The sequence below is a fragment of the Zingiber officinale genome, chromosome 6B, assembly GCF_018446385.1.
Source record: "Zingiber officinale cultivar Zhangliang chromosome 6B, Zo_v1.1, whole genome shotgun sequence".
Lineage (NCBI taxonomy): Eukaryota > Viridiplantae > Streptophyta > Magnoliopsida > Zingiberales > Zingiberaceae > Zingiber > Zingiber officinale.
Genome location: NC_055996.1, coordinates 107,596,792 through 107,619,974, shown reverse-complemented (window position 1 = coordinate 107,619,974; position 23,183 = coordinate 107,596,792). Strand labels below are relative to the sequence as shown.

At 38.9% G+C, this 23,183-nt stretch overlaps 2 protein-coding genes across 2 annotated transcripts; one reads left to right on the top strand and one right to left on the bottom strand.

Annotated features, from left to right (window-relative positions):
• The first annotated feature begins 10,872 nt into the window (after positions 1-10,872).
• On the top strand, positions 10,873-14,011 carry LOC121988764 (metal tolerance protein 7-like). Its single transcript, XM_042542367.1, has 6 exons — positions 10,873-11,158; positions 12,214-12,314; positions 12,543-12,788; positions 13,003-13,083; positions 13,196-13,426; positions 13,503-14,011. Exons 1-6 carry the CDS (start codon positions 11,011-11,013, stop codon positions 13,851-13,853), a joined length of 1,158 nt encoding a protein of 385 aa, XP_042398301.1. The 5' UTR covers positions 10,873-11,010; the 3' UTR covers positions 13,854-14,011.
• Positions 14,012-14,067: 56 nt separating this feature from the next.
• On the bottom strand, positions 14,068-15,734 carry LOC121991340 (WAT1-related protein At5g47470-like). Its single transcript, XM_042545351.1, has 6 exons — positions 15,541-15,734; positions 15,189-15,305; positions 14,754-14,967; positions 14,508-14,669; positions 14,270-14,421; positions 14,068-14,185 (listed from the first exon to the last, which is right to left on the bottom strand). The coding sequence occupies exons 1-6, from the start codon at positions 15,732-15,734 to the stop codon at positions 14,068-14,070; spliced, it is 957 nt and encodes a 318-aa protein (XP_042401285.1).
• Positions 15,735-23,183: the final 7,449 nt, after the last annotated feature.

Below are 23,183 nucleotides of genomic sequence, written 5' to 3'. Positions count from 1 at the left end.
TGTCCACTCCAATGGCGACAAGCACTCGCCTTGACAATGATGAGAGTGGAAAACCAATTGATCTAACGCAATATAGAAGCATGATTGGTAGTCTTCTATATCTCACAGCTAGTCGACCAGACATACTTTTTGCTGTGGGCATGTGCGCTAGATATCAAGTCTGTGCCAAGGAATCTCATTTAATTGTAGTTAAGAGAATATTGAGATACCTTAAGGGCACAATTCGAGTAGGTCTATGGTACCCTCGTACAGAGTCTTTTGACTTGATAGGCTATACCGATTCCGACTATGCTGGGTGCAAATTGGATCGGAAAAGCACTAGTGGGGGTTGTCAATTTTTAGGTTCATCTTTAGTTAGTTGGTCAAGTCGGAAGCAACATTGTGTTGCTCTCTCCACGATCGAGGCCGAATATATTGCCATGGGAGAGAGTGTATCGCAATTGTTGTGGATGATACACACCCTAGAGGATTATGGACTTTCTTATAAGGGTGTACAAGTGCTATGTGACAACATTAGCACGATCAACCTAACTAAAAATCCAGTCCATCATTCAAGGACCAAGCACATTGAAGTGCGTCATCACTTCATTAGAGATCACGTAGCTAGGGGTGACATTGTGCTCACATATGTGGAGTCAAAGTCAAACCTAGCTGATATTTTCACCAAACCCCTTCCGGAGAATGAATTTAGTCATTTAAGGAGGGAATTGGGAATGTGTTTGGCTCCTTAGGTCATTAGAACTACACCATGATCAATAAGGACTATTAAAATGACTAGAGTAATTGGGAATGATTTTGGGCAACTTGGGAACATCTCACACAAACTATAAGGTTTAACAAAATCCAAGAACTCCGAAGTTGAGCAAGATTAAGAGGAGGACTCCGAAGTTGAGAGATGCTCAACTTCCGAAGAAGAGGAAATCCAAGAAGCTTCATTCTCAAGGGAGTGTAATCAAAAGAGCAAGGAAGGAGCATATTCCTTGTTTCATGTACAAGAGGATGAAGAAGAAGGTGAAGCCTCCACCTCTAGGATTGAGGGGGAGCAACTCTTGGTGACACCGGATCAAGAAGAAGGAGAATCCTCCACATCCGGGTCAAGAGAAGAAGAGGATGAAGAAGCTTCCACCTCCACAAGTCAAGATAAATCAATTGGAGGGAAATCGATTTCGGATCAAGAGGAAGCCTCTACATTCATATGAAATGGAGGAGCAAGTGCCACCCCTACACAAGAAGGTATAAATAGTTCAATTAATAATAAGAATCATATTATATGTTTTGAATGTAGGGAACATGGGCACTACAAAAGCAAGTGCCCTAAATTGGCCAAGTGGCACCTAAGGGCAAGGAGAAGCCAAAGGAGACCATCCCCGGAACAAAGAAGAGCAAGGAGCACATTGTGTGCTTCTCTTGCAATCAAAAGGGGCATTACCGGAGTCAATGCCCTAAGGGGAAGAAGATGGTCAAGGCTTAAGGAGGAAGCTCAAATCAAGGGGGAGCCTCTAAGGTAAAAAGGAAGGTAACTTTTATTGAGCCTACCCCTTTACATTATGGTAAAAAGCATGCTAGTTCTAACTTATATAATTTTAATGCTATTTACCATAAGAATATAGAGCATGGTAAAATTAAGGAAAATAATGTAGCTTACAATGCTAAAACTACCACACCTAGGATTAGGAAGGTAGATAAAAATCTAGGCAATCACACTAAGGACCTTAGCTACAAGCCTAGAAATAAAAATACTCATAAATTTAATGGAAAACCAAAAACTAAGGACTTAGTGATAGAAAATCAAGTTTTGAGGTCAAGGCTTGATAAAATGGAAAAGACCCTAAAAAGGATGGAAAATATCCTAAAAGGGCAAAATGAGCATAGCCTAGGTCTAGGAGCACAAAGGTCATCTAATGGCCATAGGGGTTTGGGATACAAACCAAAGGCTAAGAAGGATGTAATATCTTACCATAGGGTTCCATATAGTTATGGAACCAACCCTAGGTCTAGTGGTCAAGCCAAAAATACAAGGGAAGTTATCCCTAAGAGTATTTTTACAACAAATGTGACTAAGACTTCTAAGAAGTCTAAGAAAGTCACAAAGAAGGTTACAAGGGAAGCAATCCCTAGAGTTGACCTAGAAAAAGTGACCAAGACTTCTAAGAAGCCAAACAAGGTCACTAGGAAGGTATTTAGGGAAGTTATCCCTAGTGAATACCTAGAGCATCCAAGGAGCACCAATAGGTTTTGAGTTCCTAGGAGCATTTTCTCTATCCCATAGATGGGTTAGAGAGTGTCAACTCTGAGAAGAAGGGTAGTTAACCCAACTTTGAAGAAATTGACACTCAAGGAGCATTTTCAAGGGTTTTGTTAACCTTTGAAAATGAAATGGATTTATTGTTACTCTTGGAAAGAGTAAAATGTGCTATAAAGGAAGAAATTTGAGATGACTTTAAATGGCACAAGAAATCAAATGTTAAGAAATACCAAATTGGGACTTTGGTATTGTCTTAGGAATTTAAGGCAAATCTAAGCCTTAATTTAAAGTGATTACTCTTATGGGAAAATGAAATATGCCAACATTTGAGGAATGTTTTAAATTTTTAATTGACATAATTAATTCAAGAGATTAAAGAAATGTCAAGTTGAGTTTTGGCATTTTCTTAAGGAAATTGGGCAATCTAAGGTTTATGCTTCAGGATTAGCTAAGGGTTAAGGATACTTAGATAGATAATCTAGGTATATTTTAATTATGCTAAATCTTGCCATGTTTGGTTGCCCATTATATGCCATGACATCATGTTTTATTTGTGCATTCATGACTTATTATGAAAAACTCAAAAATACCATGTCATGACATACATACATCATGTAGTTATAGGAAATTTTCTTCTGAAAATTATTTCTTTTTGATGTATGCCATAACATTATCATGCATTATGTTATTTCCTTAAAATTAAGGACAAATGGCAGTTATCATCAAGTGGTATACCAAATGACATCCTAGGTGGATGGTCAATATCCACAAGATGCCTAGATAAATATGCATGAACCCTAGGTTAGGGCAAAACCAAAATTAACATCTCACAAAGACCTATAAGATGACTTGTATGTGTTTTATGCACAATAGATACAAGTGAGATGTTAGGAAGACGAACAAAACTCAACATGCTGAGTTAGTGCATTTCCTTGAGTTTTAAGTTCATCAAAACACATAGTTATGTGTTTTCCCATCATTGGGAAAGCTAATGTACAAGTCATGTGCATTAAGCCCAAGGAACATGGTGGGATATTGATTTTGAAAATATTTTTAAAATGCTTTTGGAAAACCTTGGTGAAGGCTATCTTTTGATAGTAATCATCATTGAATAGTTAGACACAAACTTGAAGAAAACACTAAAGTTTTTGCAAGTTTTCAAGTTTGTGTCAATCTTTGAAAATATGAAGTATTTTCTTAGAAAACTATTTTTCCATGATAAAGTATACCCTAAATAATGTCTACACAAATTTTTACGATTTTTGAAATTTTGTAGAATTTTCTAGGGGTTTCTGAAATTGGCTGAAATTGAATTTCAGCAATTTCAGGCCTCCAATAGATCAGTGGATCGATTGGAGTGCCTCAATCGATCAGCCGATCGATTGAGAAGGCATTTCTCACGAGCAGAAGCTCGCTGGATCGATCAGCCGATCGATCCAAGAAGACTGAATCGATCAGTGGATCGATTCAGCAGGGTTCAATCGATTGGAACCCAACTCCAATCGATTGAAGATGCTGATTTTGGCTGGGAAAGCTTATTTTCAGTATTTTGAACCTATTTTAGTCTAGGTAACCATTCCTAACCCCTCAAAATACATTTGTATACATAAAAAGGGTGTTTTCGTGTGGAAAACAAGGATGAATTGGTTAAGGAAGGCTAAGTTGAAGTTTAGGTTGAGGTTTGTTTCAAATTTTGAATATTTGAACCTCAAAACTTCTAAAATTGGGTTTCCCTAAAGTTTTAGGGATTCCAAGTCATTGTTGGTGCAATGACAGAAGTTACCACCATGTCTTTAGGGGGAGGGACTCTTTAAAGACATGAAAATTATTTTTCATGAACCTTGGAAGGTGGTTAACTTTCCATTAAGAACATGCTCAAGGTTGAGCGTTTGAACCTTAATGGGGAGTGGATATTCTCATTGTTCAAGTGGTTTCCAGTGGATAATGTTCAAGGATGGGCATTTGCCTACATTGGGGGAGAATGTAGGGTTAAGGATAATGAAGGGTATGAGATCTTCATTATCGTGTTGATCACAACGAGTGAAGTTGTGAACAACGATGAGCAACTCTTCAGGGGGAGAGTTTTCAACAAGTGAATTTGTTGATGTGTGCCCAAAAATGAGGCATGGTTTGATGTGTGCCAATAGGGGGAGAATGAAAGGGAGTAAGTTAGGACTTCATTACTTAGAGGGAGTTTGCCCTCTTAGGGGGAGAATGAAGGGCTTAACTTATGGATTCATATATTGACATGAAGGGAGTTGAGGCTATGGGAGTAGCCTAATTTCCTAACTTAACAAGAGGTATTGTCAAACATCAAAAAGGAGGAGATTGTTGGTGCAATATTCCCTAGGTCAAGGTTGACCTGGTTAACCAAGCCTGAGTCTTGGTTTGAGATTCGATGTTTGACAATACAAGGTTGATTGAAGAAGAGTCAAGTAGGTCAAGGATGACCGGATACTTGACTGAGAAGTCCTAACTAGGATGTTAGGCAGAAGGAAAATCCTGGTGAGTGAAGCCAGGTGAAAGACCTAGTGAGTGAAGCTAGGCAGTGAGGAAATCCTAGTGAGTGAAGGTAGGTGAAAGTCCTGGTGAGTGAAGCTAGGCAAAGGAAAATCCTGGTGAGTGAAGCCAGGTGAAAATCCTGGTGAGTGAAGCTAGGTGAAAGACCTGGTGAGTGAAGCTAGGCAGAAGAGAAGTCCTAGTGAGTGAAGCTAGGCAGAAGGGAAGTCCTGGTGAGTGAAGCCAGGCACGGGGAAATCCATATGGGTCAAGGTTGACTAGACATCTAGTGAAACTCCAAGTAGGTCAAAGGGATTGACCGGATACTTTGCACGAGGAAGAAAAGTCCAAGTAGGTCAAAGGGATTGAACGGATGCTTGGCAAGAGGAGAAAAGTCCAAGTGGGTCAAAGGGATTGACCGGACACTTGGTGAGAGAGTCCTAGATGGTCAAGGGTGATCGGATGCTAGGTTTTATGTACCAACAAGTCATGGTTGACCGGATGTTGGTTTGGGAGGCTTGGGACTTGGTTTTGGGTAAAAACCAAGAGCTGAATCAATCAGTGGATCGATCAGTGGATCGATCAGTGGATCGATCCAGGCTTTTCCCAGCGAACAGAAAGCCTCTGGATCGATCAGTGGATCGATCCAGGCCTCCGGATCGATCAGTGGATCGATCCAGGCTTTTCCCAGCGAACAAAAAGCCTCTGGATCGATCAGTGGATCGATCCAGAGGTCTCAATCGATCAGTGGATCGATTGGGACGCTGCTGCTTCGCGCGATAAGCGCTGGATCGATCCATTTTTTCAGAGCACAGAGGCGCTCTGGATCGATCCGTGGATCGATCCAAAGCCTCCCCAATCGATTGGGAGCAATCCAATCGATTGGGATTCGACCGTTGGCGTCGTTTATAGCTGTTGGCGTGCGATTCCTTCAGCAGAACTTCACCGATTCATTCCAGATTCATCACAGCTCCTCCCCAGCACTCTCTAAGCTCCTCACCGCCAGTTCTTGAAGGTTCTTGGAGGTTCATCCAAGTCAAGAGGCGAGTTGCAACGAGAAGAAGAAGAAGCTAGGGTTTTTACTGCATCTCTTGTAAGCTTTTGCTTATTCTTTACTACCCTTTCTTCTACTTGTATTGAGAGTCTTGTAGGGCTTCTCCGCCTTCGGTAGTTACCGAAAAGGAGTGTTTATTAGTGGAGGTGTGTGTGTGTGCGTGGATCCTTGGACTAGTCACCTCTTGTGAGGTGGATACCAAGTAAAATCCTATTGTTAGCATTGTTGTAGTTTGTTTCTTTGTATTCCGCTACGCATCACTTTGAAGAAACAAGCAACGAAGCACGACGAGCACACGCGAAGCTATTCAACCCCTCCTCTAGCTACTTTTCGGTCCTAACAAAGACAAATTTTCAAGAGGTCACTCTACAGAAAATCCCCCGATCGGACAATCAAGCAGTAGATGAGCTGGCTAAGTTAGCTAGTTTATTATCATTAGTCGTGATCAGTCAGCCGATCGAACAAGTCTCGCTGGTGGCACACATCGACCGGATGGAGGGAGTGGTTTACTCGAGCAACTGGAGATCGCCACTGATCAAATTCCTCTGATCGGGTGTCACGCCGGCCGACCGAGAGGCAGCGCGACTATTAAAGAAGAGGGTCGGATGGTTCACCTTGGTCGGAGATCAGCTGTATAAGAGAGCCTTCTCCATACCCTTACTCAAGTGCGTTGGACCAGAGGACGCAGAGTACATCGTACAAGAAGTGCACCAACGCTCCTGTGGAAGCCATCTGGACGGTCGTTCGCTGACTCGAAAGATCCTCTTGGCTGGATATTTTTGGCCAACTCTCTAAGAGGATGCCACTCGAACAGTAGCCACTTGTTTGTCCTGCCAAATGTATCACAACCTTCTGCATTGACCAATCGAGGAGATGAAGACATCCACAGTGTCTTGCCAGTTCGACCAATAGGGCATGAACATCGTAGGGTCTTTTCCCATGGTAATCGGTTAGCGGAAGTTCCTGTTCGTCGTTGTGGACTATTTCTCAAAATGGATGGAGGCCGAACCATTGGCAAAGATAAGTGAACAAATAGTCATCAAGTTCATCTGACAAAATATCTTATGTCTGTTCGGCATTCCTCGATGACTTGTCTCAGACAACGGGAGGTAATTCGCCGGTCGGAGGCTCAAAGAATGGTGTGAAAGCTATGGTATCTAGCAAACCTTCACCTCAGTGGCTTACCTCCAAAGCAACAGCCAAGCTGGAAGCTGCCTGAAGGTAGTCTGATCGGCCCTTATACCTGCCGAGCGATGATGGATTCACAACCTCTAGCTTCCAGTCGGTCGGAAAATTGGGCCGATCAGGGAATTTGACAAAAAAAATAGTATTCCTTACAATGTTTATTGGAAGATGACATCTTATCGAAAAAGACCTAAGTCCACTCGGGCTTGGAATAGGAAAGTCCCCGGCTCGAACAGTTTTGGATAATAGAAGTAGGGGAAGAGCCGGGCGGACAGAGGAATGCCGTGCAGATGAAAAAGGACTACAATGCCACACAGTAGTCGAAAAGAGTTGGGGTACTAGCTGATGGAGAGGAATACGAAAGTATTTGCAAACTGCAGAGAAGAAGGGGTGGATAGAGAACCGCAGACTGACGATAAATTGGTCCTTAAAGAAACATACAAAGCCCATAGGTGGCTCATGGGGCCGATCGGACGAAGAAGGAAGGGCAATTTCATAGCTCGGAGGAATTTCATATGCAGAGTTTAGGCTCTCCGCATCACCCCCATCGAATCTAGATTCTACGGAGGTGTACTAGAGGCCTGGAATAGGGATAGGAAGTTGAAAGAAACTCGCCATCAGACAAAAGATCGACAAGAACACAACAATTTGATTGAAAAAGAGAAAGAGGACGCTAAGAAACAACCAAATGAACCGAATGAGAAGGAAGGTTTATGAGAAAGAGGAAAGATCAGCAAAGAAGAGAGCACAACGGCAAATTCGTTGGATAAGAGCGTGTAATAGCAAAATCTGAAGACAAAAAAGCGAAGTAGACGGCGACGTCACACGTGAGGCTTATAAAGCTTGCGGCCGATCGACGACAACTGTCCGATCCAGGGTACACAAACCTAGAAACAAATCCAACTACTAATTTTGAAAATAGTACACGTCACGTCAGGCGGATGTTTGCCCATCACATTAGGCATGCGACAACAGTATAGGACACATGTCCTTCAATCAAAAGACTGCATTTAAAATCCTTAATTAAAAAAGTATGGTCGTGTGCTTAGCTATAATCTTCTAGGATTTATGCGAATTTCGAGAAATTCGAATGACGCCAACCAAAATCACACCCGCCTGAAGGTCAAAAATTTCAAAAAGTATTGCTGACCATCTTCCTGATCGGCACACCATCTTCCCGATCAACACATAATCTCCGTGATCAGCGAAGGCAAAGTGAAGTCGAGTGGCGTTGGTTTAGGGGTCTCTCAGCAGTTAATGGACCGCGCATAGTCCGATCGGGCATTGAGGCACCAACTGTCCAGTCAGTTGGACTTGCAGCCTCCTTCGACTAGACTTGAAGGGGAGGCTTGTGATGCAGCGATAAGGAGGAGCCTACCTGGCATGAGTCAATTGCCATGTGATAGGTTAAAGTCAAGGCGGTCCACGCTAGAGCTTAAGGCTCGGTCGCGCTTGAGTGGGAAGCGGTTCATTGGCCGATCGGAAGGATCATTGTACGGCCGACCATCTGAGTGAACCAGTGACTGGGCTGCCAGGGCGGCAAGAGAGCAAGTTGAGTGGGCTAGAAGCTCGAGTCGGACGGGCCGATCGGAAGGATCATTGTCTGGTCGACCATTTGAGTGAACTAGTGACTGGTAAACCAGTGCGACAAAAGAGCAAGTTGAGCGGGCCAGAAGTCCGAACCGAGCAGGCCACCCGTTCGGCTCGAGGTATGTCATTGGCATTATACACCTAATAAACTGATACAATAATAAAAGATGAAAAGACATATAATTAATAGGGGAAGAAGAAGACAAAAGAGAACACTCCATCTATCATTAAATAAGAAGCAACCAAGACAAAGATGCCTTCCGTTGGTAATTAATATCATTAAATTAAGGAAGATGGAGGGTCATCGAGAAAAGTATAAAAGAGTATGTCAGGTACGAAGAAAGACAAGATAGATCTTTGTTCCTAATACTTTCACTCTTTTCTTTTTCTGTTTCTGACTTGAGCGTCGGAGGGCCAACGCCGGGGACCCCTTCCCTGGTTTTGGTTTTTGTTTTGTAGAAAGGAGCGATGTCTTCATTCAGTTAGTGGAACTGCCACCTCCCTGGCTTTCCAACTTCACGCCTTCGGACAGGATCATAGAGGTGAGTAAAAATTTGGTTAAATTGAATAAACGGATCAAATTTAAAAATTCAGTTAGATTATTTTAATATTTCAATTCCCTCCTAAAAATCAATTTATTCAGTTAATTCGGTTCCATTTTAATTTTGAAATCCTTATTCAGTTAAATCAAATAAATTGAAATAAAAAAAATAAACAGATAAAATTTTCGTTAAAAAAATTCTATTTCAATTTTGATTTAATCTTCTATGATTTTATCATTGTTAAAAAATTTGATTAATTTAATTTTTAATCAAATTAATTAATATTTTATCGATTCAGTTTATTTATTTTTTATTAAAAATTCGATTAGTTTGATTAATTTAAAAAAATTTGATTTACTCAATTTTAATTAATTCGTTTCGATTTTAACATAAATATTCAATCATAACAAAATATATAGAGGGCGTTATGGAATAAATTAACCATTATTTTCTATTCGGTGAATGTAAAGACCAACTATTAATTAGTTTCTGAAATATATATTTGTCTATCAATTTATGCTGTATTTTCTTTTTTTTTTTCACCTGAATACCTATCCAATAAAACAACAAGATAGTGAAAAAAAAGTAGGAATTTGGTTAAAGGGCTATCTATATTATAATACCTCTCCTTGCGCCCTTACTGAGCATACTCCCAAGCAATTATGCAACAATTAATTATGCAACAATTGAACTTTGTTTTTTTTTACTTGTCATTATTAAAATTTTTTTACTGTCAAATATAACGTGATCATCAATAGGCATGCATGGTGACGGTGAAACTTTGAAGGTCCAGCTAAAAATGCGGTGCTATAGAAGCAGGAGAAATTTTAGATACTTGAGAGATAATTAATTCTCCATTGAAGGTGTTTTGGTGCAAAGGGCTCACATCTCTGCAGTTGTTTTGGATATCGGGTTACCTAATTATGGATAGCAGGCTGGCAACGTTCATTATTTGAATTGATTTTAAAATATCTCATCTCCTTGAAAATGATTATAAATATAATTAGAAGTTGCATTATCTAATTTTGAAAATTATTATTTTTCTTTGAATTTCAGTTAATATCTATATTTTATAATCTTGCATCATTTTAAATAAATTATACACCTAAATCCATAGATTATTTTTTTTATTGTCGACACATACAATTTCTAATAAATAAAACTAAAATTTATGGATGACTTCTTAACTAATTTTAGCACTATTCAATGTATATAACTAAATGTTTCATATTTATCCATTATTTTTAAAACAATTTGGAAAGTGGAAAGCAATTTGGAATCAACTAGTGAGAAAGAATCCATAAACATAAGGTGGACAGGAACATGGAATTTAGTAGCGAAACAGCTGTGAGGCGTGCCATTTCCCACAAATCATCAATTATTAGATTACCTATGAAGTTAAAATTGCAATCCCTTATCCAGTTATCCTTGCATTATCTCTTCGTAAATAAAATATCTAATATCATTACAGTTAGCAGAGGATAAAATTAAGCCCCGAGTATTCGGTCCGCAGTTGGATCGGTTCACGTCGAACCGGGCCGATACGGTCTGACCCGCAATAGGAATCAGTTGGTGAGTCGGTTATAGCATTGCCCGCAATTTTCGCATGGCGCTTGATCGCGGCACGCAACGCGGGCACGTTGGTTGGGCAGATGCGCCCGCGTGGCATGGCTGCGTGGCCCGCGTCCGGAGGATCGAGACGAGTTCCGAAGATTGAGATCGATCGCCGATTGATCATGTAACGGAGGATTGATTCAAAAAGACAAAGCAGTTGCATTCATTACGCCGCCTTGCTGTTTTTCTTTCCTTTCTCTCTGCCTTTTCCTCTCGCTCTCTGCACCTCTCGATCGCCTCTTCGGTGCGATTTTTGGATTGGTTTCCACGGCCAACGGTTGATGGAGGTGGAGCTGCTGTCGCAGGGCGAGTCGCCGGGGGCGGCGGCGCGGACCAGGGCGAACTGGAGGCTCAACATGAGTGAGTTTTCGCTGCCGCAGTTGCCCAAAAAGATGCCTCTGGCTTCTCGACTCTTTTTGCGAGGCAATGGTACACGTATTACTTCTTAACATTTTCATGATAGATTCTTTTCCTTGTTTTTTTTTTGAATCCATGGATATTTGATTTCTTCTCATGTTTGGGTTCATGTTGATATTAGGTTATTGTTTTGTATGTAATCATGGGGTTGGAATAGGTGCTCGATTAGGAATGAAATAATATTGTAAATAATATTTTACTTAGTAGTACTAGATTAGGAATGAGAATAAATAATTGGACTGGGATTCTGCATCAATGATGCAGTTCATAAATCATGGGAGATTCCAATTCGACAGGGTAAAATTTTACTCTAATTATACTGAGTTTTCTATCCATGGGACGAGCTCTTTTCTTCTTCTCTTCTCTGTGATGTTTGTTTAATATTTAGGGTTGTTCTGTAGAATCTTATATATATATATATATATAAAACTCCATGTGTTTTAGAAGCATCAGTAGAACTTTGTGTTAATCTTGGAGATCCTAAAATTTGACGCTTTCAATTGTTGTTTTTGTTTGTTTGTTTGCAATCTTTTCAATCAAGTTTCCAGGTCTGGTAAAGCTTCTTACTTTATTCCCCTCCTTTTTTTTTTCCCTTTTTGTCTCTTTTTTCTTTTTCTTTTTGTTTCGTTTTTCTTTTTGGAATTTGGTGTCATGTTTATTTTACAAAAATCAGTATCATATGAATTTCTTATACCTTGCTTGTACTAAATGGATTGTAGATTGTACATAAATTAGCAGAAAGTTGAAAAGGAAAATACAAAAATAATTTTGAGATAAGTGTTATGGTGCTTAAGTCATGTCTGTTAATGGAAACGAGTTCTCTAAAAGCTAGGAAATCTACAAATAGGAATGAAACAGCAAGTTGAAGAATAGGAATAAAGCAAATGATGTCTTTGAAAAACTTCAAGCCTTCAAATAGGAAGTTAACATGGAAACAAGTTTATAACATGGTTATTAACTTATTATTAAGAAAGTTTCTTTCCTCATTTTTGCCTCTGATGCTCTAACGATTTTGCATTCGCTCTGGCGTGTCTAAAATTCATTTCTGTTCCTTATATCTCATCAAGGCAAACAAAGCAAAATCTCAAAGTACTACGAGCAGCAAGGCAAGCTTCTGGAGGGATTCAGTGAGATGGAGAACATGTCAAGTTATCTTGCTCCTTCAGAGGTGTGGCAAATGTCTTTGTAATCATCTTTGTTCTTGTTCTTTATTTTGTGCATGTGATTGGGATGAGATACAATATTAGCTAGCACTCATAGATGATGTATAAATTCTGAATTAACATCATTTACCAAATTCTTGAAAAAAAAACATGCCTTTCTTTTTTCTTTCCTTTTGTTGGATCCAAAACAATCTTTTGTTTTTAAACCGGAAAGTTTTGATTTATCTTTGTAGGATGAGATGGAGAAACTGGCAAAGAGTGAAAGATTGGCAATCAATGTCTCGAACATAGTAAACCTGGTGTTATTTGTATCGAAAGTGCTTGCGTCTGTGGAAAGCAGGTCCATGGCAGTAATAGCTTCCACTCTTGATTCTCTATTGGATCTCTTATCGGGATTTATACTTTGGTTTACGGCTTCCGCTATGAAGAAACCGAACCAATATAGCTATCCTATCGGCAAGAACAGAATGCAGCCTGTGGTAGGTAACGCTTTCGATTTCTAAGTGTCTGAAAAACTTTTAGACATGTTTCTATTGCTAATAATATACCTCTGCACTCTAGCTGACAGAATTCGTCTGAATATTTATGAAAGGATTTTCAGTTCTACAATGATGTTTAACTTATTCAACCGTAACGAAATTTAATTAATGCAACAATGTCTAAAAGTGATCAATTTCTATGTTTTGCATTCAGGGCATAGTGGTGTTTGCCTCTGTGATGGGCACTCTTGGTTTTCAAGTACTGATAGAATCAGGTCGTCAGCTAATTAGCGAGGTACACAGCATCTCTTGTTGTTCGACTCATAAAAAATGTGGACTCTTAGAATTGTTTCTGTAAGTTATGATGTTTGATCGATAACAAGTTCAATATCAATGTTATCTTACAGGAGCATCCCACTTTTGATACCAAGAAGGAACTCTGGATGGTTGGCAGCATGAGCTCAGTTACTGTGGTCAAGTTCATGCTCTTTCTCTATTGTCGCAGCTTCAAGAACAAGATTGTGAGGGCCTATTCCCAAGATCATTTCTTCGATGTCCTGACCAACTCGATCGGTTTAGTCTCCTCGCTGCTTGCTGTTAGATTCTACTGGTGGATGGATCCTATCGGTGCTATATTGGTACGTTAACGCATACAACATGATAGAATTAATCGCAATGGCAATGATTTTACAAGCATACATTGGTCGAATGCAGATTGCTCTATACACAATTGGAACATGGGCAAAGACAGTGCTCGAGAATGTGGGATCACTGGTCGGCAAATCAGCACCGCCGGAATACTTAACCAAGTTGACCTACCTCATCTGGAATCACCACGAAGAGATCCAGCACATTGACACAGTGAGGGCCTATACTTTTGGGTCACACTACTTTGTCGAAGTCGACATAGTGCTACCCGCAAACATGCCGCTGAGCCAAGCTCATGACATCGGTGAGGCGCTGCAAGTGAAGCTGGAGCAGCTCCCTGAGGTCGAACGGGCCTTTGTGCATGTCGATTTTGAGTTCACTCACAGGCCTGAGCACAACACAAACTCAAAGGTCTGAAGAAGAGCAAACACTTTTAAGAGGCTGTGCCAAATTAACATGAACAGTGGATTAGTTTAATGCCTTCTGTTTTCCTTTTAATATATGTTTTTTATGTCACACTTTTAGATATAAAATAACTCTTATTATTGAACTTAGAAGAAACATATTGCAAATTACAGGAACAAAAGAATTCATTTATGATATTGTCTTGCACAAATTATTGGAAAAGTGTTCATGGTAGCAAAGGTTCTTGAATGTCTTCAGTAGTTTGTGGGAAAGCAGCTTCTTCTTTTGTCTTCGCCCAGAGCACCTCATAGAGTCCACAGAACATAAGGAACATAGCAACAATGCTGCAACATTAAAGTCCAAGAAATAGCTCCATCAGCAAACTGTCTATAGATCATCAGCAATTGAATTCAATATCAAAACCGAACCTTTTTAGTCCGATCGACTGGCCTAAAACTACTGCCGTTAGAATGGCAGAAGCGACGGTTTGAACTGGGTTAAACATGCAGACGAAAACCGGCCCCTTTTCCTTCACAGACCATGTAATGAATCCTAGGCAGGCAGAATTCACTACACCACTCTGCATTACACCCAACATTGAATGGCTATAGAAAGAAAACACAAACCTGAAAGCATGATACATGTGACTTAGCAAAGCATGTGTACCATTAGAGCAACACGGATGACATCCCATAAGTCCATGGTTGAAGTGCCAACGTCGATCTTCCCGTCAATCAGTAACTGTGCTATCGCTGTAAAAATTGTCCCCAACAAGGCTGCAAAGGCACACAAGCTTAAGGGAGCGGGAAACTCCATCAATGTTGCAGCCTACACAACACAATTGTGGTTCTTGATCATCTCGAAAAGCATTAGTTAAGTGGTAGATTAAGTTGACTGAGGCGATTACAATACCTGCATAATTGCCGAGAAGGAGACCATCAGGACAGCCCCAAAAAGGCATATGCAACCGATGAACCAACCACCAAAGATGCCGCTATCGACAGAGTTGGCAGGTGGAGATGAAGGATTTTGGTAGATGCTGAAGGCCACTGCTCCACCAATGCACACTATGTTTCCTAGGATCTTCAATCTGGTGAACCAGCAATTGATATCGAACCTCTCGAACCTACAACATATCGTCACTATTTGAGGCCTACCACATGAATTCAAAACTCATGCTTAACTATTATAGATGTCTTCAAAGATCTATCATGTTACTATGATATTGGAATGTATTAAATGCATGTTCAAATCTAAGAAACAAGATTATCTCTTATTTAAATGAAAGTAATGCGCATTTAAAAGAGAATATATAATCATTGATTAGTTGCTTAATCGAATAATTACCTTAAAGACACTGCTACTATGAAGATGATTCCCGGGCCAAGATTAGGCATGGCAGAAGCAATGGCAGGAGATGTGATCTTCATTCCCGATATCAACATAACTTGATATAATGTTGCCCTAAAAAATAATTATATGAAATTAAAATTACAGATATAAGTGAAATCAAAACCATATAACAGAATTGGATTAATCTTAGTTACCCTAAAAGAGCAATCGAACTGATTTGGATTATCAATTTCCAACTTAGTCGAGCCGGCCATTTGCTCCTATTGTAAGTTGAACACAAATGTGTATCGATAAAGAATAGATACTTGAGTTATGCAAAGGTATAGAGGTGACGGATATTATTTACCTTTCGAATATGACCGCGAATGGAAGCATAATTTCGAACATGAAAAAGTTCACCAAAATGACAAAGAACAAAGGATTCATGCCAATGGAAAGAAAGGGGCTCAAGTACACCATGTAGGCTGCAGTGCTAACATGAGTTACGACCAGGCCAAGGATGATGAAGGCATTGGTGAGCATGTGACTAAGGGGCCTCATTCTCACGATCTAGTTTGTTGATAGTAGAAACTTGAACACTTGAACGATGATAATGTGTTGAATGTGTTGTGGGGTTTATATAATGTATAATATCACTTTGATATTGACTATTTATTATTGTTATATTCCTTCTTTTTAGGATTCTTCTATTTTTTTTTAATAAAAATAAAATCATCCTATTCTAAAATTCCTTTCTTTCCCTTTTTTTATACAAAAATTTCAAGGAATGATTATTTAATTACCTTGATATAAAAATAAAATCATCCTATAGAGATATATATATTTCTGATCTAGGGGTTTATGAGTTCATCTGACATAAGAGAAACAATAATTAATGCACACCTATAAAACTATTTAATACCTTACATTCCCCAACTCACAGGAAAATAATTATTTATGTAATGGAATAAGAATAATCAAAGCAATGGAAGTTGAATCTTAAAGAAATTGAGGTCACTATTTTTTTTTTTTTTATGTTAGGCCGTTAAATTGAAAGTTATCGAAATAAAACCGTTAAGTTTGTTCAAATTAGAGTATTCCTTGTAATTAATTAATTGTTTGAACGTTGATTTTACTAATTAAGGAAGGAGAAATGCTTTGGAAAAAAGTGGATTGGAGGAATAAAGCATGTTGAGAAAAAAATAACAATCAATATTAACTAAAGCAATATAATTCTTACAAAGGAGATTTAATAAGTTATAATTTCATTGCAAAATAAGTAATAGGTTGAGTACGTATATACAAATGGTTCGAGTATAGAAAAAAAAAAATTTAGTTAATCTTATTAACTATGTAGATATAATCAATCTGATTCCATATAATTTTTTCATCGTTCATCAATAATTCGAATACAAAGAAGTATATAAACATAGGTATTTGTTTGTCAAATTGTTGATCAATTCACTCTTACAACCCTTGTTCCACATTAAGGGAAGTAGGTCATGTCACATAGATTGTGATCCTGTATAGAACCAGCTAAAATGATAATTTGTGGGGATGTGGCTATGCGGTTGATGCCACGAAGACTTCATGTAGCTCTGCAAGACAAAAAATGTCAGTGCCGGATCGGGAAGGGATTCTCGGTGTTGACCCTCCAATACTCAAGTCAGTGTTCGGTGATCTCAAGAAATGAGAATTGTAGCAAGTAGATGTAGAAGATGAAGTTGCGCATATCTTTCTCTGTAGCTAGGAACCCCTTTTTATAGTGTCAACATGGTAATTGTGCGCGCATCTCAATGCATAGACACATCTTCCTAGGTATCTTAGGAAGAGACATGTCAAAAAATATTCCTGACACCATACCTTAAGCATCCATGCAATCCTCTAACGCGATAGCCTAGAAGCTTCTAACGTACGATTGCCTGCTGGACAAGCATGCCTTGCTGTTAGCGACATAGACTCCCAAAAGGATATGACAAGATACTTGATGGGGTCATGTATTGTAGCGCCCGCCCCTCCTACTGGTAGGGCGGGGTTACTTACTTAACTATTAGTATTTGCGGAAACATACATGCATATTAAAATTTATTTCGAAAGTAAAACAGTAGAAATATCATGAAGTCATGTGGGACAATAACATAATAAACTTAGTTCATGTCAACATAACAAAATAACATAAGCAGGTCTTTTATTTGTCTTAGCCGAGCCACCACCACACACATCTCCTTGCCTTTCCTGCAGCTCCCCTAGTTCATCTATTCTTTGTCTTTATCTACGGTACAAGGAAAGTAAGCTATAAGCACACAGGCTTAGTAAGATCATTTCCTACTCACAAAAACCATATATCAAAGCATAAACACAAGCATATAACCATGGAAATATGATCATCTAACATCATATTGTGAAAACATAGCATCATAACATATCATCTCATAAAGAACATCATGCTATATCATATCATAAATCATAAGAGCATCATGTCATATAAATCATAAGGGCATAGCATGTCATATCATAAATTATAACATATCATTTCATAAAGAACATCATGCTATATCATATCATAAATCATCATGTCATATAAATCATAAGGGCATAGCATGTCATATCATAAATCATATCATGCAAGATGTCTTTTAAAACATGTGTCATGTCATATGCAAGATGTCTTAAAACATATCATATAGTACTTGAACATAATATCATCATGAGGGCCCGGCTTGTACCACATACATACATAAATGCGCGCAATCCCTAGGACAGGGTAGCTAGCCCCGAACCTACTAGGGATCTAGGTCCGTACTACGACCGTCGACTTAGGGGCGTACTAAGGAGCCCATCCCTTTACTAGACCTGTTCATAGTCCGTCGGCCTAGGGGCGCTTATGGAGCCCACCCTTGGTACAAGCCATACAAAGTAAAATAGCATATCATGGTTCATGTCATAACATAGCATATCATATCTTATCATATCATGAAAAGTGCTCTTAGTCCCCAAGGGGAAGCAACTCTTAGGCCTTCACTTATGATGTCATAAAAAGTGCTCTTAATCCCAACAAAAAGGGAAGCAACTCTTAGGCCTTTGCTTATCATATCATAAAACATGCATATTTGGGCACATAGCAGATCATAAGAGACATTATTATGCATGGATCATAAGCATACATAAATGAACATATTATTTGTCATATCATAAAGCATGCATACTTGAGCACATACCACATCATAAGAGACATTATCATGCATGGTTTATAGGTATACATAAATGAACACATCACCTATCATAGAAAAGACATAATCATGCATGGAATTATTAAATAACATCTCTTAATTCATAACGTAGCATGTGAGGCACATCTAGGCTCCTAAACCCATTATGGCCAAAAGTTCAAGAGTATGAACTTAAACTCTAAACAACATACAAGCATAAGAATCTCATGTTAACTTCATATCATATCATAAGGAAAGTCATAAGCATGTTAATCCAATTTTTAAGCTTTCCTAGGTCTTGATCCTTATCATGGCCGAAAGTTCATGAAGAAGGAAAATAAGCTCCAAACAACATACAAGTATGAATATCAAGCTAACTTCATATCATATCATAAGGGGATCTATGAGCATGCTAGATTAAATTTTAAGCTTCCTTGAACCCTAGAAATGTTCATGGCCGAAACTTTATAAAGAAGAAAATCAAGCTCTAAACAACATGCAAGCATAAATATCTAGCTAAATTCATATCATATCATAAGAGGATTCATGAGCATGATAGGTTAAATTTTTAGCTTCTTTGAACCCTAAAATAGATCATGGCCAAAAGTCTCATGAAGAGGGAAATCAAGCTTTGAACAACATACAAGCATAAATATCTAGCTAAATTCACATCATATCATAAGAGGATTCATGAGCATGCTAGGTTAAATTTTTAGCTTCTTGAACCCTAAAATGGATCATGGCCGAAGGTCTCATGAAGAGGGAAATCAAGCTTTAAACAACATACAAGCATGAATATCAAGCTAACTTCATATCATATCATAAGGGGATTCATGAGCATTCTAGGTTAAATTTTAAGCTTCCTTGAACCCTAAAATTGATCCTGGCCGAAAGTTTCATGAAGAGGAAAATCAAGCTCTAACAACATACAAGCATAAATATCTAGCTAAATTCATATCATATCATAAGGAGATTCATGAGCATGCTAGATTAAATTTTAAGCTTCCTTGAACCCTAAATTTGTTCATGGCCGAAAGTTTCATGAAGAGGAAAATAAACTCTAAACAACATAAAAGCATGAATATCAAGCTAACTTCATATCATATCATAAGGGAATCCATGAGCATGCTAGATTTAATTTTAAGCTTCTTTGAACCCTAGAGATGATCATGGCCGAAAGTTTCATGAAGAGGAAAATCAAGCTCTAACAACAAACAAGCATAAATATCTAGCTAAATTCATATCATATCATAAGGAGATTCATGAGCATGCTAGATTAAATTTTAAGCTTCCTTGAACCCTAAATTTGTTCATGGCTGAAACTTCAAAGAAATGATCCTAGGTTTTTAAGCATTCTAACCTTATGGAAAAATCCGTAAACAACTTGTACCACAGGTGAGGGGATACTTACTTCCTTTCACTTGTTGTTCCTAAAGAAAGTGGTACCCTTGTGAGGAGGAAGAAGGAGCTTCTCTTCCTAGTTCTCCTTTTTGTTTTCTCTTTCTTGTAAGGAGTAAACCTTGAGACTCCTTCTTAGGAATTGGTTTTCTTAGAGAGAAAACCTTAGCTTGGATTTTAGAAATGAGGGAGAGAGAGCTCTATGTCTCGGTGGAGAAGGAAGAAGGAGAAAGAAGGAGGAGGAAGAAGGAGGAGGAAGAATTAACAAATTTTCTTTCCCTTTTCTTCTCTCATTCCTATTTATTCCTCATGTAAATGAAACATGTCCTCATTCATCCCCTTAACCCCTCTATCTCTTCCCTCTCTTAATTCCCACGAAATTAGAGGAAAAAGAAGGAAGGAAGGCAACTTGGCTTTTGCTTGCTTCTTTCCTTAACCAAGAGGAAGAGGAGGTAAGCTATTTGGTTTTCTCTTGTGCCTTTACTTAACTATCTTCTTACTTTTAACTACAATTTCCATTCTTTTCTATTCATCTATTATTCATTACTCTAGTGGTTACCATACACCAATTTAACTCTATCATTTGCGGGAGGTTCAAGGTTCAAACCTTAACCTCACTTTCTTTTTATTTCATTTTGGTTTCTATTTCCATTTCTCTTTTTCTTTTATTCTAAAAGAAAAATACTCATAGGTATAGCTTATCATTTCGTGGGTGTTACATGTATAGCTACTTGGGGTCCGCTAAGCTGGGCTGCCTCCGCTTGGCAGTGTTCTCAGGACCTGCCGACTTTCTCACTTTCCTTGCTTCCTGACTATCCATGGTTATCCAGCTTTAATCGGATGCAAAGCCCGTTCGGCGAGACTAGTTGCTGCTTATTTCTCTTTGTTAACGGAGGGCCATTTTACCCGACCAAGGGTAGAGCCCGGCTTACTTATCCACATAGCTATCACCATCCACTCGGACATAACCGACCCGTTCGACAATACTTGGTCCAAATAACACTGCATGGTCCGCTCGATGGATTAGGATACCCCGCTTAACTTTATCTTTCACGTCAGTCAACCTTTCCTACTTTGACCCACCTTTGGTGGGATCCCCTATCATCACCAGATCATAAGCCTCCCTTTCAAGTCTAGTCAAAGGAGTCTGCAAGTCCGATTGACTGGACCATTAGTATGCTCATGAGCCTCTCTACCTGATCCACCGTCCTACAACTCGGGGCCGCCCATAGACTTTGTTGATATCTTCCCAGGGTTTTTTAGCCATCGTTCGGTTGCTGCTAATGAAGACGTATGATTTTAAAGCCACCGTTCGACTGCTGAAGTGAAGACATTCGGTTTTATAGTCGCCGTTAGGCTACTGATAGGGAAGACATTCGATTTTAAAGCCGCCATTTGGCTGCTAAAGCGAAGATGTACATTTGGTTTTATAGCCGCTGTTCGGCTGCTGAAGCGAAGATATTCGATTTTATAGTCGTCGTTCTGCTGCTGAGGCAAAGACATTTGGTTTTATAGCCTCCGTTCAGCTGCTGAAGCAAAGACATTCAGTTTTATAGTTGTCGTTCGGCTACTAAAGCGAAGACACTTAGCCAATTTTTTGATTCCCCATTGAGCCCTGCTCTCGACAATAGTGGTTTTTAATTACCATTGATGTCATTTTAATTTCTCGAAAGCCGCTCAAATCTCCTACCATTAATGCTAGGCACGCTCAACCATGCCCCGTAATTATGCTCTCAGCTTTATCATTAATATTTCTTGTAAAAGAATGCCACGTGGCGTGCTCGCATGCCATTGTAGACGTGATGCGACAGGTGATGATTTGGGAATAATGTGACTGTTGTCTTTTTTAAATCAATAGTCGTGATAAACTCCCTTTTCCAAAGCCCTTGATCGAACGATTGAGAATGACTGCTCTCCACGCTTTTAAGCTACCGATTTTTTCTATTCCCTGCACCGTCTTCCTCGCGTCCATCGTCGTCTCCTCCTTTTCCACTGGCGATTTCTTTTGTAGTAAGCTTCTCTCCCTTTCTTTCTTTGAATCTTTTGATCTTCTTTCCCCTCTGTTCTTCATGGCCGAGTCTCCTCATCCTCCCCTGCCTGTCCCTTGGCTCTGGTATACCTCCACAACCTCTAAATTCAATGGTGACGAAATTGACCAAATGAAGCTTACCTATCGTTTCCCTGTTGATTACCAACTCGCCATCACTTCTACTTACGACCACCCTCATCTGCTGCACGATGACTTTTTCACCTTTTTTAAGGATCAGTTTTATGCCAGCCTTCAATTTCCCATTCATCCTTTCTTTTTAGAAGTGTGTAGATATTTCCACATCTCTCTGAACCAACTAGTACCCAACTCCTTTAGGTTGATGTACAGGGTCGTCATGCTATTCTGTCTGTACAAAATTCCCTTAGTACCTCATGTGTTCCATTATTTTTATTACCCTAAGTTATCTGAGCCAGGTACTGATAACTAGCATTTTGATGCATTATTTCTGTCGATAATTTTCATGTTTGAATCCTTTCATATGATTAATTGTTGATTCTTGTCATGTTTATTGAGTTGGATTCATATTATGTGTTTTGTTATAATTCTTCCTATTTTTATGAATTGCTACTTATAATTGTACACTTTTATTTTTTTAGGGATTGAGCTCAAGTTGAACTAAATTGAACATAAAGGCTTGAGTTAATGAGAAGTCCAATATGAAGAAATCTGAGCCATTGGATCAAATCTGAAGCAAATTAAATGAAAGATTCAGATATGATTAATTCTAGCCGTTCATCAAGATCTGGTTGATTCTGGCCAATCTGTGTAGATCTGGCATGATCTGAGCTGCTCATCTTAATCTAGCCATCCTGACCATTTGATTAAAGTGATGAAGGGGATCTACATCTGAGCCGTTCATTTTGAGATTAAATTGAGGTTGATTTGCTCTTTAGATCTGACGGTCAACATAGCTTCAAATTTGGATGGAGGGCTGGATGTCTTAGATCTAAATGAAGAAACAAGATCTCTTTAGATTTGGATCAACAGCTCATGTTAATTCTGCTTGATCTCCCTCATTTGGTCTCTAAATCAAGTCAAATTTGATCCGACTCGACCCTAATCGATGACTCTTTTGATTTCCTACAAATCCATAATAAAAACATGAGATTAAATACTACAATTTGTAGAAAATTTACAACTAAGTCTAAAATATATCCTACTCACAAATAAATACACAATTAAGTATGTGAGAAGATAAAAATTTCAAGAATAAGAGCTAAAATAATGCACAAAAATGCTAGTTATCATGGAAGTCGAGCCGCTAACCAAAATAACGTAGCAAATGGTCATAAAATTTCTGTGGAAAAATATCATTTGTCGGTTCGGCATCCCTCATAGGCTAATCTATGACAA

Bases quoted from the DNA above. Each gene is read 5' to 3' on its own strand.
- LOC121988764 (XM_042542367.1), top strand. From the start codon at position 11,011: ATGGAGGTGGAGCTGCTGTCGCAGGGCGAGTCGCCGGGGGCGGCGGCG. The intron at 12,315-12,542 runs GTGTGGCAAATG...TTATCTTTGTAG, and splicing joins GTTATCTTGCTCCTTCAGAG to GATGAGATGGAGAAACTGGC. The intron at 13,427-13,502 runs GTACGTTAACGC...GGTCGAATGCAG, and splicing joins ATCCTATCGGTGCTATATTG to ATTGCTCTATACACAATTGG.
- LOC121991340 (XM_042545351.1), bottom strand. From the start codon at position 15,734: ATGAGGCCCCTTAGTCACATGCTCACCAATGCCTTCATCATCCTTGGC. The intron at 14,968-15,188 runs GTAATTATTCGA...GATATGTTGTAG, and splicing joins ATAGTAGCAGTGTCTTTAAG to GTTCGAGAGGTTCGATATCA. The intron at 14,186-14,269 runs GTTCGGTTTTGA...TTAATGTTGCAG, and splicing joins CAGTCGATCGGACTAAAAAG to CATTGTTGCTATGTTCCTTA.